At 49.3% G+C, this 13555-nt stretch overlaps 8 protein-coding genes across 8 annotated transcripts; 4 read left to right on the top strand and 4 right to left on the bottom strand.

Annotated features, from left to right (window-relative positions):
- The first annotated feature begins 45 nt into the window (after positions 1-45).
- BJY04DRAFT_179081 (uncharacterized protein) lies at positions 46-1223 on the top strand. The gene has a single exon (XM_073709842.1). The coding sequence runs from the start codon at positions 363-365 to the stop codon at positions 945-947; it is 585 nt and encodes a 194-aa protein (XP_073575521.1). The 5' UTR covers positions 46-362; the 3' UTR covers positions 948-1223.
- Positions 1014-2337, bottom strand: BJY04DRAFT_230023 (carbon-nitrogen hydrolase family protein; the record flags this gene model as incomplete). The annotated part of the gene is made up of 3 exons (XM_073719193.1): positions 1014-1726; positions 1824-2199; positions 2264-2337. 3 exons carry the CDS (start codon positions 2335-2337, stop codon positions 1079-1081), a joined length of 1098 nt encoding a protein of 365 aa, XP_073575520.1. The 3' UTR covers positions 1014-1078.
- Positions 2338-2875: 538 nt separating this feature from the next.
- BJY04DRAFT_213912 (general substrate transporter) lies at positions 2876-4563 on the top strand (the record flags this gene model as incomplete). Its single annotated transcript, XM_073715060.1, has 3 exons — positions 2876-3083; positions 3146-4258; positions 4307-4563. 3 exons carry the CDS (start codon positions 2876-2878, stop codon positions 4561-4563), a joined length of 1578 nt encoding a protein of 525 aa, XP_073575519.1.
- On the bottom strand, positions 4515-5318 carry BJY04DRAFT_116267 (fungal specific transcription factor domain-containing protein). The gene has a single exon (XM_073708254.1). The coding sequence runs from the start codon at positions 5189-5191 to the stop codon at positions 4733-4735; it is 459 nt and encodes a 152-aa protein (XP_073575518.1). The 5' UTR covers positions 5192-5318; the 3' UTR covers positions 4515-4732.
- Positions 5319-6905, bottom strand: BJY04DRAFT_116266 (uncharacterized protein). Its single transcript, XM_073708253.1, has 4 exons — positions 6775-6905; positions 5848-6721; positions 5680-5797; positions 5319-5629 (listed from the first exon to the last, which is right to left on the bottom strand). Exons 1-4 carry the CDS (start codon positions 6856-6858, stop codon positions 5446-5448), a joined length of 1260 nt encoding a protein of 419 aa, XP_073575517.1. The 5' UTR covers positions 6859-6905; the 3' UTR covers positions 5319-5445.
- Positions 6906-8776: 1871 nt separating this feature from the next.
- On the bottom strand, positions 8777-9394 carry BJY04DRAFT_179077 (uncharacterized protein). The gene is made up of 2 exons (XM_073709841.1): positions 9197-9394; positions 8777-9140 (listed from the first exon to the last, which is right to left on the bottom strand). The coding sequence occupies exons 1-2, from the start codon at positions 9300-9302 to the stop codon at positions 8998-9000; spliced, it is 249 nt and encodes an 82-aa protein (XP_073575516.1). The 5' UTR covers positions 9303-9394; the 3' UTR covers positions 8777-8997.
- A 1548-nt stretch (positions 9395-10942) lies between these two features.
- Positions 10943-12405, top strand: BJY04DRAFT_179073 (uncharacterized protein). The gene is made up of 2 exons (XM_073709840.1): positions 10943-11194; positions 11254-12405. The coding sequence occupies exons 1-2, from the start codon at positions 10949-10951 to the stop codon at positions 11749-11751; spliced, it is 744 nt and encodes a 247-aa protein (XP_073575515.1). The 5' UTR covers positions 10943-10948; the 3' UTR covers positions 11752-12405.
- Positions 11933-13400, top strand: BJY04DRAFT_213908 (uncharacterized protein; the record flags this gene model as incomplete). The annotated part of the gene is made up of 3 exons (XM_073715059.1): positions 11933-11991; positions 12043-12581; positions 13144-13400. 3 exons carry the CDS (start codon positions 11933-11935, stop codon positions 13398-13400), a joined length of 855 nt encoding a protein of 284 aa, XP_073575514.1.
- Positions 13401-13555: the final 155 nt, after the last annotated feature.

Genomic DNA, 13555 nt, shown 5'->3' with positions numbered 1-13555 from the left:
AACAGACGTTACATGTCTTTATCACTATAGGAATACAATCGAAGTGAGCTGACCAACAAAGAATCCCTGAAACAGAGCAGAAAGGACCAGCAAAGAAGCCCGAGGCCCTTAAAACATCACATGAATGCAACACGATACACAATTCAAAGGCTTTGTATATATAACCTTTCCAAACCTGTAACGATGAAGAAGTGCAGTGGCTATAAAGAGCACCACCTTCCTCCCTTCTATGCTACCTGAGCTTCGAACATACAACACAAGGATCTTCCAGGACCAGAATCAGACCGAGTCTCAGACCGTCAAGCTCAGACAAAAGCAAATTGGATTTATCATTGTTCTTTTACCTGCCACAGAGCCGCATCATGCCTCTACCCCCTTCTCGCGAAGATGACCTCCCGCCTGAAATATTCGGCAGAATAGAACACCTCCCCGGCAACTGGTCTCGCCATACTCTCTGCCCTGTATGTAACGATACCATATTTAGGAAGTGCTTTGAACAAGCGCATATCATCCATCGTGTTGTATGCCGCAACTACTGGTCGCCAGCGGTCCACGATGGATGCATCACCTGCGCAGGAATTAAGGACGAGAAACATTGTCTTGAGTGGTGGAGACTTATCGCGGAGTGGCGGAAGTGGGGGTTGCGATCGTTGGCGAAGGAGGTGAGAATAAGGAGGCACATGCAGGAAGACAGGGAGCAACATGAGGCAAGAATGGCAACGTTCACTAGGGATTATGTGGTTCAATTTAGAGAGATCGAGGAGAGAAAGGCGAAGGATCGAGAGCAGTGGCATAAGAGGATGTTGGGGTATGGGGATGATTGCAGGCGTGATGGTAATGTTGGAATGATGGATATTGATGAAGATAAGAAAAGGAAAATGGGCGATGAGGAGGTTCATAACGGGCTGGGGAAGCGACTCAGGGTGCCCCATGAGGGTGAACAGTGACCAAGGTACTAGGATATTGCAAAGCAAGCGTCACCAACTTTCATCACCTATAAAGCATTCTCTTCCTGCAATATCCCTCCTTGGCTCGCTTCCCATATATCACGGAGGCAACAGTATGTGCACTCATTCCCTTACTCCTCCAACTCCGGAAACCGACCAACATGCTCAAACCCCTCACTGCCACTCGTATTCCCACTCTCAACCTCAACATACCTCCTCGTCTGGCTCCGAACCTGCAACGTAAAGACATCCGGCCGTGAATAATGCCCAACAGGATCAACCCACTGCTTAGCGCGGTAGATCTCCTCGAAGTCCAGCTCTGCATAGATAAGTCCCTCCCAGTCTTCAGCGACAGGCTCCGTAATAGTCCTTCCATCAGGCGCAATAACAACACTAAATCCACCACCTGTGACTCTGGTATGAGGTGGCTCGATGTTCGTTTCACTGACCACTTCGTGAGTGTCTCCCTTTCCGGGAATGGGTGCGGGGAGGAGGCCGTTTGCTTTGAGACCTTTCTCGCTTTGAATTGATGATGCGAGGAGCACGAAGACGCCGCCTTCGACGGCTAGAGTGTGTGTGGCCATCCGGCAGGACTCGACGGTGTTGAAGAAGGGCATTTTGCCGACGGGTGGGAAGAGGTTCGGCCAGGCGGCGATGTGGATCTGTTCACCTTGCGCGTAGGTGTTGTACTTTAGGAGTGGTTGGAGATGTTCGAAACATTGGAGGCCGCCGATACGGCCGAGGGGTGTTTGAATGACGTTTTTGGCGCAGTCGCCGGACTAGACGAGACCATGATTGAGTTAGTATGTTATAGTCTTGTACAGATGGGTTGAGACCGCTTGACGTAAGGAGCAGAGAAGAAAACCATAAACATACCGCATCCCCAAAAATAATTCTCTCCGGCCCAGTCGGCTTAAACTTCCTCCTATGCAGGAGAATGTTTCCATCCGGTCCGATAAAAACCTGCGACATGTATAGACTGCCTCTGTCGCGTTCTGAGATGCCTAGTACAACCATGATTTCAGCCGCGCGTGCGGCCTTTCGGATCATTGCCATGTGCGTCGAGTCAACGGATATGCTGTTCCGATAATACTCGAGCATAAAGTCGTTGACGATCTTTGTAGTGTGTGCAAAGACAAAGTTCGGGTAGCCTGGGATCCAGAGCTCAGCGAAAGCGATTAGCTTTGCGCCGTTTTTGCCAGCTTCGGTGATGAGGTCGCATGTTTTTGTCACGGCTGCTTCAACGTCGAACCTAGATTGCCAAGGATTAGATGGCTGAGCATGGGGAGCTGCATTTGTGGTAAGGAAAAACTGACCAACAGGGCTCGGCTTGCACGACGGCGACTTTGACGGGGCCGGCTGGGTCGAGGTCAACGGGAGGACGAGACATGATGATGGCTATGGCGAGGTAAGGAGTGGTGAAAGGATATTGGACTGGGCTGAGACATACTGACTTCAATCAATTGACCTTTATATTGTTGTTGAGGTGTCGTGCAGTTAGAGTAGGCTCAGGGTTATATTCCAGATGGCACCAGCTAAACAGGGCGGATATCAATATCCGCCTGTTATCATCTGAGAATCTTATCAGAAAGATAAGTTTGGAGGTGGATGCGATTGACTCGCTTTTGGAACTCTATATGATTCGCCAAAAAGCCCTAAGGATCTCAAAGTCGATATCCACATTGATGAGAGAATGCGGATTGATTGGCGGAAGTCAACATCCGCAGTATATCAGTCTCCACGGGTCTTAGATCTGCAGTGATAAGGCTTCGTGGGCTGAAGATGCGAGTGAGTTGAATAACAGTAGAAGAAAATGATAGCAAGATTGAAGAGGGATAAAAGGATTGGCCTCGCGTTGCGGCCGTTCCATCCCCATCCTTTCAACAACAAACATCAACTTCAGTTATCCACAGACGACACGTGCCGCAATGGAGAAAACAACGAGTGTAAAGGCCTCACCAGACAGCGAGTCTGGGGAGCAATCGACTACTGTTGTCACAATGGAAACCTCCCCAGCGTGGGCAAAATATGTGCTAGGCCCTGCTCCGACATACCGCTATAACGGTCTTTCGGCTAGGGCATCCCGGACCGGCGTTGTCGCCGCAGGTTGTGCATGTTTGATGATCTCAGGCATAAGTGAGTGAAGATGATAAAAAAGATTGTGTATTGCTGGTGACTGATCAATACGTGGTATGTAGACGTGGCCCTAATGGGAAGTGTGTCTGCTACCCCGTCGTACCTCGCTCGAGTCGGTCTGACGGATGGATCAAAACACACGGAGCTGCTCATCGGAACAATAAACGCGTTATACTGGATTGGTGTAGTTATCGGAGCTCTACTCATCAGTCCAGTCTCTGACATGATTGGACGACGCCGGGCCATCTTCTGTTCGGGACTATACGCCCTTATCGTGATTCCAATGTTTGCTTCCTTGCAGAATTTCGGATGGGCTCTTTCACTGAGGTTTCTGAATGGCCTGGCGACCGGGGCATTTGACTCGGTTGGTTTGAATTGGTCCGCTGAATCGACAGCTCCACAGCATCGTGGCCGGGCAATCGGGTCACAGATGTGTTGTGCTGCCCTTGGGGCGAGCCAGTCATACTTCCTTATCTACGGCATTTCCAAGGCGACAGACAGTGAGGTGCTCTGGCGCTTTCCTATAGCATACCAGTGTGCTTTGGTACTTGTGGTCTCAGGCCTCGTCTGGCTTCTGCCAGAGTCTCCAAGGTGGCTTGTTCGTGTTGGTTTGGTTGAGCAGGCTAGAGATGTCCTCCTTGCTATGCAGTCCAACCAAGTTGACAGTCTGGCGGAGGTAGCTAAGACTGTGGATGACGAGATTGTCTCTATTCAGGACGCGCTGCAAGAGGAGATATTGCACAATTCATCAACTACCTATACGAGCATGTTCTTCAAAAAAGATCGGTACCAAACAGCCCGGCGTACATGGTCAGCTCTCTTCGTACAGTTTGGAACGCAGGCAATGGTCGGTAGCGGTTTCGTTTCCGGGTACGGGATCAAGATCTTTGAAGCTGGAGGCTGGTCTAGTGATCTGGCGTCTCTTCTTTCGGGTATTGGAATCCTCGTGCAGGCCGCCTTTGGCTTGATCGGTGCTCTGCATGCTGATAGAATCGGGCGACGAAACGCCTTCATCTACGGTGCCCTGATCGGTGCAGTTCTGCTAGTGTTTGTCGGCATGTGTGGTCACTTTGTGGCCAAGGAAGCCGCGTCAGATACGGCCGCTGCTAAGAGATACAGCTCTGCTGTAATTGCGCTGGTCATGCTATGGTGCGCTGTCTTTTGTGTCACATGGTGTACGTATTCTAACTCGCGAGGACTCGGGCGTCTCTAACCGTTGATAGTGTGGGCACCCTTCACATATCCTTCTGAAATCTTCCCGGCTCGATCTAGAGCCCGTGGGAGCTCTGTCGGTATTGTCGGTCTGGGTCTGGGCTCATTCTTCACCAGCATGATTAGTCCTTATCTTTTTGCCGCCATCGGGTCAAATGCGATGTTTTTGGTCGGTGGTCTGAGCTTAGTGGTCGCGGTCATTTCCTATCTCTGGCTGCCTGAGACGGCAAAGAAGACACTTGAAGAGATAAACCATCTGTATGATTAGGATAGCTCATATTACCGAATGGCCGGCGGGTAGTATCTTGTTTGATGGTGTAAATGACGAATACCTTTGCCACTGAGATCGCACTTCTTGCACAACAAGAAGCGCACCGACAAGAAGATATAAAGTTCGGGTCGTAGGTTGACAGGTGGTGGAAAATCAAGTGGCCTGGTTACCCTATAAGTGGCGGAGCGAAAGAGTCCAGGAATGTTAAATCGACAGGGTTTGGCTCTAATGATGTCCGATTCCAAAAGGTTGGCGAATTTGCGGGAGCAATTTCCCACTTAGTAGCAAGTTCTTGGAGGTCGTTTAGTATTCTCGAAGCAGGAGACGAGGTGGCAGCGAAATTCAAAAGAATCTGCTTTGTGCTCCGCAGCGCCTTCAATGCCGACCGGTACGTGACAATATTTGGTTGCAAGAGGAGAACCAGGTGTACAAGAGCAGAGGTAAAGGCAGCATGTAGAACCATTGGATCAGACAGGCTCGAGCAAAACTGCTCATTATATGTCTTAAGCAAGCTGGAAATTGCTCCGGCTGACTCTTCACATAACTTGTTTGAAAGCTCTGCGGCTTTTCCATCATCGCTGAGCGACCGTCGATGAATGAGGATTAATCCGGAATGGAAACACATACTGTGGCATTGGGGAGTTATTTGAGTGACCAAATAACGAGTAAGGGTGGAGGAACATACTGAAAAGATAAGAAACTAGGGTGAAATGTTTTCCCGCCATTCACATCCTTCATAGACGCAGGAAGAGACGCGAACCAAGATATAAGCTTGAGGTGGCCATCCGAGATTGCGTCGGCTTTGGAGATCTCGTTCGAGAAACTATATCTATAGTCCCAGTACGTTAGCTAGAGCCTGTTGAAAGAACATGCATGTCCTCACAGCTTCTGCAGTGTGACGTCCTGGAGACAATGTATCTCGACCTGACAAGCATAGATGAGCTCGAGGGAAACAGGGAGGTCAGAGAAGCCTGGCTGAGCGCTCAATATTGATAAAGGGCGAGAGCAGGATATATCGCTATGATCGATTTGACAAGCCCTTCCTTCAAGCAAGGCCAGTCGTCTACTGCTGTTAGTTTACAGTGATAGCACAAAACATGAAGAGCGATTTACCTGTCAAGCCAAAGAGTGGCCCAAAACAGAGACCGTCTCTCCTGCTGTTCCGACACCGAGATGTCAGTAGTGCAATCAACGTGGAGTCCTAAACGCTTTGCCATCGCACACCCAATGCCTGGATTTCATTATTACCCGTCGCTCTAGTTATGATCAGAGTGTACTGACTGTTGTAGATAGTGGCAGATGCTAACTTTCCGCGGAGAATGTCCAGATACGCTCGTAGCAAAAATGCCCTTACGTTCTGAAAAGAGCAATTTTCGAGTTCAGGGCCTGATATGTTAGTAAAGCCCTCTGTGTAATGGTTGACCAGTATCTCCTGGGACACGTTCAGCTGTACAGTCACAGACTCTTTCAAGAAAAAGGCACCGAGCGCTAAGACGATATATAGTAACAGCGGGTGTGACGCAGCTAGATGCACTACTGGCGAGCTCTTATTGCCAGGCCCATCGTAAAACAGCGGGAATGTTGGTTGAACAGTGTCTCTATAAGACTGAAACAAGTGTTGCTCAAGTATGTCGAATGTGTGAAGTCTAGGCAGTGGTGCTGCCTCAGAACGAGGAGGCAGGCGAACCTCTCTCGTCCCGACAAGATGATGATTACTGGTTGGCCCAACGTAAATCATCTTTCCAGTCTCGCAATCGAAGTCAAGCTGCGAGCCCCGTCTGGAGAGTAGCGAGCGAACCATATTCTTCTTATCCTCACTCCATGGTAAAGGCGGTAGCTCGACTATCCAGTCGCTGGCGGTGTCTAGGATATCCCATGGAAATGAAGCCAAATCGTCTGGCTGCTGGGTTTGAGGTAATGACAATCTCAAAGGCGACAAAACAGCCGACTCAGTTGGTTCCGCAGCAACATCGGTCGGTCTCACATCTGGATTATCTGATACGGTGTTTTGACTGTGCATCAACAATTTGACCTGTTGCTCGAGGTACGCAATCCGGTTGTGCAGAGCACTGAACTCAGCATGAGTATGTCGAGACTTGCGATGATCAACGCCATCATAAGTGCATTCGCGAGAAAGGCCTCGACAACGGGTACACTTGATTCCACCTGCCATTAGCCTCAGAAGCAAGCGGGGTTGTGGTGACATACCGTGGGGCGAGCACCATCGCATTTGGCTCGCCGCTGCTTGCAATTCCGACAAGCACTAGTAACGCGAGACGCTGATCGCTGCATCGCTCAACTCGTCTAATATGCAGCACTCATCAAAGTCAAAATAAACGAGGACTGAGAAGGAAGTGTTTCCACGAGAAAAGGAGAGTAGATGAGGTGAGGTCAGTCGATGGATCCTGCTTATCAGCTGTTTCAAGATAAGGTCACGGTTTAGTCATTACAATCTATACAACCTTGTTCCGGACCGCTTCGCAGACATGGTTAATAGAAAATGAATCCAAGTACGTGGAAACAAACTGAGTCGAGCAGAGCTTCCTGATCAATGCTCAGAATTCCCGGTCTTAGAAACTGCTCACGGTAGTCCACCTTCCTCGCTACTATATTTCCACGCTAGCCTTCGTTGTTCGTCCTAGGATCTCTTCGCAGTAGCGAGACTCTGTAAGCATCGTATAGCATCAAAGGTATCCTATATAGGTGACGAACTGCTAGCCGCAATGCACCCAGAGGACTTCACCCACACTGACCGACAAAGCCACTCATGAGAGCTGTGGAGAATAAGTAGAATTTCTTCCCGGACCAAAACCAGCAGATCAAAGGTGTTACCTGGCCGAGTTAAATTAGCATTGAAGTAGATAACGTCTATCAAAAAATATCTGGGTCGAGAGTACCCTGCTAATCACACCTCAGAGGCGAGAAGGCGAACATGCGAGCCACCTCGTCCTTTCATCTTCGCCAACCCGCCAGACATACTTGATATCGAGTATTTGACACACTGCCATATATCGATAAAACACAGACGTGCGATTGGAGAGGGCCCCTTGGAAGACGTGACGGAGGTTTTGAGCACTCAGAAATATAAATGTGCCCCCGGCGGATATCAAACTTGGCGGTACTGTCCATTCAACAGAAAATGGCCATGGACCAAATCTATAGGAATGAGCATGCAAGATTATACTGAAGGTGTAGTTCGTGAGCTCGGCTCGCCATCTTGGTTGAGTCGGCTAATGTCCATCTGCTTTGAGTGGAGAGAGGCTGGAGAAGTGTGTAAGAAGCATTCGATACACGATCGTATCTTGAGCTCTTAACCAAGTGGCATAGTATCTGATTATTAGGGAAGATGATGGACGACAAAGGACGAAGACCCGAGTCTTGAACCACCACAGACATTAAGGCACGGAAATTGAGCTGTCACGTGTGTGTAGCAAGGAAGCAGTGCGATCAACCACATCACCTAGAAGTCATCAAGCTACCTAATTAGCTTCTCTGAGGGATTGTTTGACCCAGAAACACGCCTCCCACCAGTTCCTCGGAGTCGAGACCTGTCCCCATGTCCCTTTCCTCTCGCCCAAGGTAATGATCTTGATGGACTCTATTCAAAGCCCAAATTGCGGGGTCGTCGCCAAGGCCAGTTGTCCACACCACCTTAATCTCACACCCAATCATGCACTGTTTGATTGTGCTGTCGACGACAAAGCGCGTTAGGCTGACACTGCGACCCCGCTTTTGATGCGAGGAGTGGGTCTGGGGTATGGCCCACCCCCAGCTCCAGCGCCCCGTTTTTCTATGATGGAGGTTTGACTTAAGTTGGAGCTTTGAGCGCTGGTGCGGTGGGTCTTGATATCTTTTGCTGTCATGATTTTGATAGTATGAAGTCTGGTTACAGTGACATGGCAGGGAGAATGCCAAAGGTCCTGAAAAACAACGACAACGCAACTGAAAGAAAGACCTCAGACCACGCACTTTCCATCTGGTACACGCAGCCACTGACGCATCAGGCCGTGATATGAGTGGCCTGTCGTCGATTATTGGGTTTCACAGGCTTATATTGCTCTATGATATATGTTGAGCGAGGTTCATCCCTGTCTCGTCCCTCGAATAGGGGATGAAGTCACGAGTTGCCCCCCCTGGGCTGACACTTGGGAGGATGGAGGCGTACTTTCGTAGACCCCCCTTACTCGAGACGTCTGGCAGGATTTGATGACAGATTCATTCATTTCATTTCTGATAAGTAAATACAAGTAGACTCCTGATATCACATGATGTCCCATCGATCCATTCCCACACAAAGGAAAGAAAGTGTTGATAAAATGCTGTCTATCAAAGACAGTTGCAGTTCTGCCTCTAGATCTAGGCTCAACCACGTCTTAGAGGTTTAATGGCTAAGTAGACGCAAATGGAAGAGAAGGTTATGGGTCGAGAGGTTTAGACCGGAAGTCGGCGCATATATTTCATCGCTAAGAAAACTGCGACTGCTGATGTGTATGCTCCGGCACCAGCTGTGATCCAGACGGGTCGGTGGGCGGCAAAGGAGGTTGAGAGGAGGGCAGCTCGCTTTCTTCGCTTCTCTGTTGGTTGTTAGGATTAGTTGTTGTTGCCAGGCAGGATGAAGGGCGCTGCCTACCTGTGTTAAGGAAGCGGTTTCTGAGCGTGGCCAACTGAGATCTGACATATCCTCCAGCTGGACCGCTGGCGCTGGAGAGGCTCTGAACGACTTGAGGAGCCGACATTCTGATGTTTTGAAATTCGCTTTCTCTGTTGTAGCGTAGATAGTTGATGGAGATGTTAAGATGAGTGTTGAGTGACTGAGAGAGTTAACGCTGGACTCCTGAGTTTCGAAACACCCTGGGTCGCACAAGGTTTATATATCCTTTTCGTCATCCGTTGCGGGGTAAGTCACTGGACGCAGGCCACAGCTCACCTTGACGAGACCTATCCAGATATCCTGGCCTTTGTCTATTGGGCTGATTGGCGATGGCTGGTGGCGATTGGTTGGCGCCCTTGGTTGGCGAGGAGTACGAGCCTGGGTTAAAGTTGGGATGATAAGTGGCAGTGAACATAACCTAGGCTGAGAGCGAGGCTGCCAGTGGATGATAGGTGGATGATCCTATATGCTGGCTTATAGCCCACTGTGTAATCGCCGGGTAGTGAAGATGCCCGACTTTCAACCTTTGAAGAGAGGTGGCGATGAATACTTTATTCCATTCCTATTAAGCAACACATTCTGTGTTGCACAGGACACCTCCTTTAGTAGTTGTTAATGCCACACAGTAAATGACGCATCTGCAGCGATGGCTCCCTAACACACAGATTAATAATGCCTGAGTTGGGTCCTATAATGGAGCCAATATGACTCTTAATAACAGAAGCCTCCCATCCCACCCTATTCTTGTCCCCAGAGCTGACTTCATCTTCCTTGGTTGTATGATTCTGTGTCCCACTGGATATGCTTCACACCGTTTGCCCTCCCTCTTGGATCATCATAACTTTTGCTTCTAATATACTCATTAAACCTGCTTTAATCCTCCTGCTGCAACAATTCCTAACATATTTCACTCCCGAACACTCGCTGCAGTATGTCTCACAACGACCGACTGAATTTATACATGCCCCAGAATCCCCACAGAGCCGGCCCACCTAAAATGACGCCCATAGACACCCATGCTACCAAGGTAAGGCGATGACAGTCGCAAACTCGCAATCGAACCAGTGTCGAGGCCAAATTCGAATCATTTACTGCTATTTGTGGATACTTTCCACTGCAAATGCAGATCCAAGCGGAACTCTAAGATAACCATGGAAGCTAGAGTAGGCGCTCACAACCAGCTCCTCGGTGCCAACCTGCACTCCTCATACCGGAAAGCAGACGCCCAGTCTGGTGAGTTGTAGCGAAAAATAGGTTTCGCCGCCTCCTGGGCTTGATGTTTTGAGGCTGTCACTTCTTGGTGCGTCAGGACTTCCTTATTCCAGATCTTGAGACTCAATGCTAAAATGTGTGGCTCTTCACACAGCTATCGAACAAGCTATCCTTGATTAAGTTCCTCATGCCTATGCTCGCCTTGTCGAATATGCCATGGTGGTCGTCATAAGAATCAAGAAAGATATATAATGCGGATGGGAAGGGCTTTTGGTATGGTTCAGTCAGTGGATAGGAACGGCTTTTGCTCGAAGTGGCCTGAAGCATTGATGAAGATCGAAGCATCGCAATTGCAACAGTTTGCAGCATGCTACTGCTGGGAAAGTGATATGGTTGTCGTTGTAGTCGGATTGATGCCTGGCGATCATTTTGTGGAGAAGGGGAGCCACGTGATCGTCCCGACCGGCTGGTTAAAAGCGGCCAACTTTTTTTTCCCAACCCCGGACTTAAAGGCAGAGAATGCCAGCCAAGCGAACAGGCGCCCCCGATTACGATGATCCCTCTTTCTGGGACCTCAAATTCGCAACCGGTCAAGATGTCGGCGAATGGCTGAACCCTGGAGAGGTTCTCCTTGACTCCCTCCTCGCTTTTCTCGAGAAGCACACGACCCCGAAAGTCCTCCACCTCGGCCCCGGAATATCGAAGCTCGGAGCGCGAGTACGCGATGCTTTCGTCACACGGGATTGGAAGGGAAATAACATCGTCGTAGGTTTGGCCTTTCGCGATCGTATGATGCATGAACTGACCTGTTGCGTGTTTGATAGAACGCGGACTTTTCCTCCGAAGCCGTTCGCCTTGGTCAGGATGCAGAGCGCGCGCAAGACCCGTCCCATGCGATGCACTGGCTCCGAATCGACCTTCGATCGTGGACCGATGTGACGCAACTTCTACCCTTCGCTCCCTTCGATGCAATCCTTGACAAGAGTACAAGTGACGCTATCGCAACTTCCAGTCCTGTAACCTTGCAATCGTCTGACGCCTCGGCGATTTGTCCCGCATTACGACAAGTCCTGACGAGCGGAGAGGAAATAACACTGGCTCCGGTTGAACTGCTCGCACTTCATCTGGTACCTTTGACTCGGAAAGGTTCTCGATGGTTCGTGATGTCGTATTCGACCATGCGGTTTGACAACCTGCCTCATATCTTGGCTTACTGGGAGATTGTTGCTCGCCATCCGTTGGAAGCCCCGTGCGGCCAGACTGCATCGGGAGCCCCCACACCCCCTGTATATCATTGGATGTATACTCTCCAGCGCAAATAGTTTACTAAAGAACCAGCAACCAGCAACCAGTCCCCGCCAACAAAGCAATTACTCATTTCATAGCTTTTGGGATTCAAGTGCCTTCTTATATGTCAAATCAATGAAATTTGTCTTACAGCCATTTTCCTTCGCAAACAAGTGAATATCCATTTGATCACAGCTTATTCGACCCGTTTTCACAATGACGGGCGCACTAGTCAACAGTTCGCGTTTCAAGTCTGACTCTGATTATATCAAGTCGTATGTGGATTTAGAGGTCACTATGAGCAGCCTACTAATGCTCGCAACCAGATCCCCAGAATCGTACCAAGGCCCTGTCGTCAAGATAAAAATCGGCAATTCAGAGTATGATGTTTCCCGTAACCTTCTCTGTAGCCAGTCGCCATATTTCGACAGGATGTTCAAGGACGATTTATCCAAACAGCAATCCGCAGAGCTCGAAGAAGTTGATGGTATTGTTTCGACTCGAACTTTCGAGATGTTGCTGCAGTGGCTCTACTTCGGCCATATTACCCTTGTGGAGGAGCCCCTCGCCGACCAACTCACCGTTGCTCTTGAATTCACCAGGTTCGCGAATATGTTGGGTATTAAGGAGGTGGTGGCACACATGTTCGGACAAATTAAGGTGAGAGGCGTTGAGCTTGAAGACAGCACTTCAAAGCAAGAAGAACAAGCCTACAGTCAGCATATAACAGCAAAACACATTTATGCAGCAACTCGGTTGCCGAAGGGACATCCTGTCCGCCGTTTAGTGATACAAGCGGTGGCTGAAGGGTACGTTGTGACCTTCGTGAACTGCGAGAAATTCAAGTTCTATGCTGAGATCCGAGGTATACCGGAGTTTGCAATGGATATGGTAGTGGAGCTGAGGCTAGTTGTCAGGAAGATTCAGAAAAAGTTTGAAACTCCCTTCACTGATGCGTTCACTGAAATGAGATAAATCTGCCGGGGGTGGTAATAACATTTAATAGGGGGTTGCCATTTCTTACCTACGCACATTCAACTGTGATTTAAGAGTGAACAGTGAAGTCTCTGATACCAAGACGCAGGTTTTAGTTGCACTCGAATGTATGTTTACGACAAATAACTAGTGCCCGAGTTTATTGTAAAAAAGGTAGAGGATCGACTCTCCAAGGCTCCAGGGTAGCTAGGTTGACAGAGTTGGTCTCGTATAGTATGTATGAGCCTGCGCCTGGCATACCGCCGAAGGTTGTGGATGTTATCACGATGGGTAATGTACATGTTCTGGAGTGGTGGATTAGGGACTTCACGATAAAAACAAGAGTGCCGATTGCAGTGAGGATAAAGTCAAGACTAGGATCCTAAAGTTCGCGGCTGGGTTGTCGGACGAGGTGAAACGGCGTCATGCGGAGGTTCTGAGGTTTCTTGTAGGTGCGGAGGCGGAGGTCGGGCTTGAGAGGGGCTTTGGGAGGGTTACAGCATTGCCTGTTGCGGCTTTTATGGGGAATGAAGCTGCTGTGGAGGGTTTGCTGATGGAGGGGGCGAATGTCAATGCGCGGATTTGGGATAGGGTGTCGGCTGTTGGGTTGGCGAGAAGGCAGGGGTTTAAGAAGATTGTGGAGATGCTGCAGAGAGCGAGGGCTGCTAGGCCTGATCGGATCAAGGCAGTCGTTAATTTTGGAAGCTGAAGTTGGTGCTGCATGCTGAGGTTCTTGAAATTGGAAAGGCGTGATGTTGAAGATCTGTATACTGCATAAATTCATTATGCTGGGATATGCAATGCTAACTAAGCAGGGGATTGTACTTAATGGAAAGAGCTCTTTCCGCCAGGCGGCAGCATCCA

The sequence above is a fragment of the Aspergillus karnatakaensis genome (assembly GCF_047715665.1).
Source record: "Aspergillus karnatakaensis strain CBS 102800 unplaced genomic scaffold BJY04scaffold_5, whole genome shotgun sequence".
NCBI classification, from domain to species: Eukaryota; Fungi; Ascomycota; class Eurotiomycetes; order Eurotiales; family Aspergillaceae; genus Aspergillus; species Aspergillus karnatakaensis.
Note: the sequence above shows the minus strand (reverse complement) of the source record. Positions and strands in the feature narration are given on the sequence as shown.

Coding starts and splice junctions, on each gene's coding strand:
- BJY04DRAFT_116266 (XM_073708253.1), bottom strand. CDS start 6,858: ATGCAGCGATCAGCGTCTCGCGTTACTAGTGCTTGTCGGAATTGCAAG. Junction 6,722..6,774: donor GCGATGGTGCTCGCCCCACG/GTATGTCACCAC, acceptor GGTGGAATCAAG/TGTACCCGTTGTCGAGGCCT. Junction 5,798..5,847: donor ATCTGCCACTATCTACAACA/GTCAGTACACTC, acceptor AATGAAATCCAG/GCATTGGGTGTGCGATGGCA.
- BJY04DRAFT_179073 (XM_073709840.1), top strand. CDS start 10,949: ATGCCAGCCAAGCGAACAGGCGCCCCCGATTACGATGATCCCTCTTTC. Junction 11,195..11,253: donor GGAAGGGAAATAACATCGTC/GTAGGTTTGGCC, acceptor CGTGTTTGATAG/AACGCGGACTTTTCCTCCGA.
- BJY04DRAFT_179077 (XM_073709841.1), bottom strand. CDS start 9,302: ATGTCGGCTCCTCAAGTCGTTCAGAGCCTCTCCAGCGCCAGCGGTCCA. Junction 9,141..9,196: donor AAACCGCTTCCTTAACACAG/GTAGGCAGCGCC, acceptor AACAACCAACAG/AGAAGCGAAGAAAGCGAGCT.
- BJY04DRAFT_179081 (XM_073709842.1), top strand. CDS start 363: ATGCCTCTACCCCCTTCTCGCGAAGATGACCTCCCGCCTGAAATATTC.
- BJY04DRAFT_116267 (XM_073708254.1), bottom strand. CDS start 5,191: ATGTGTTTCCATTCCGGATTAATCCTCATTCATCGACGGTCGCTCAGC.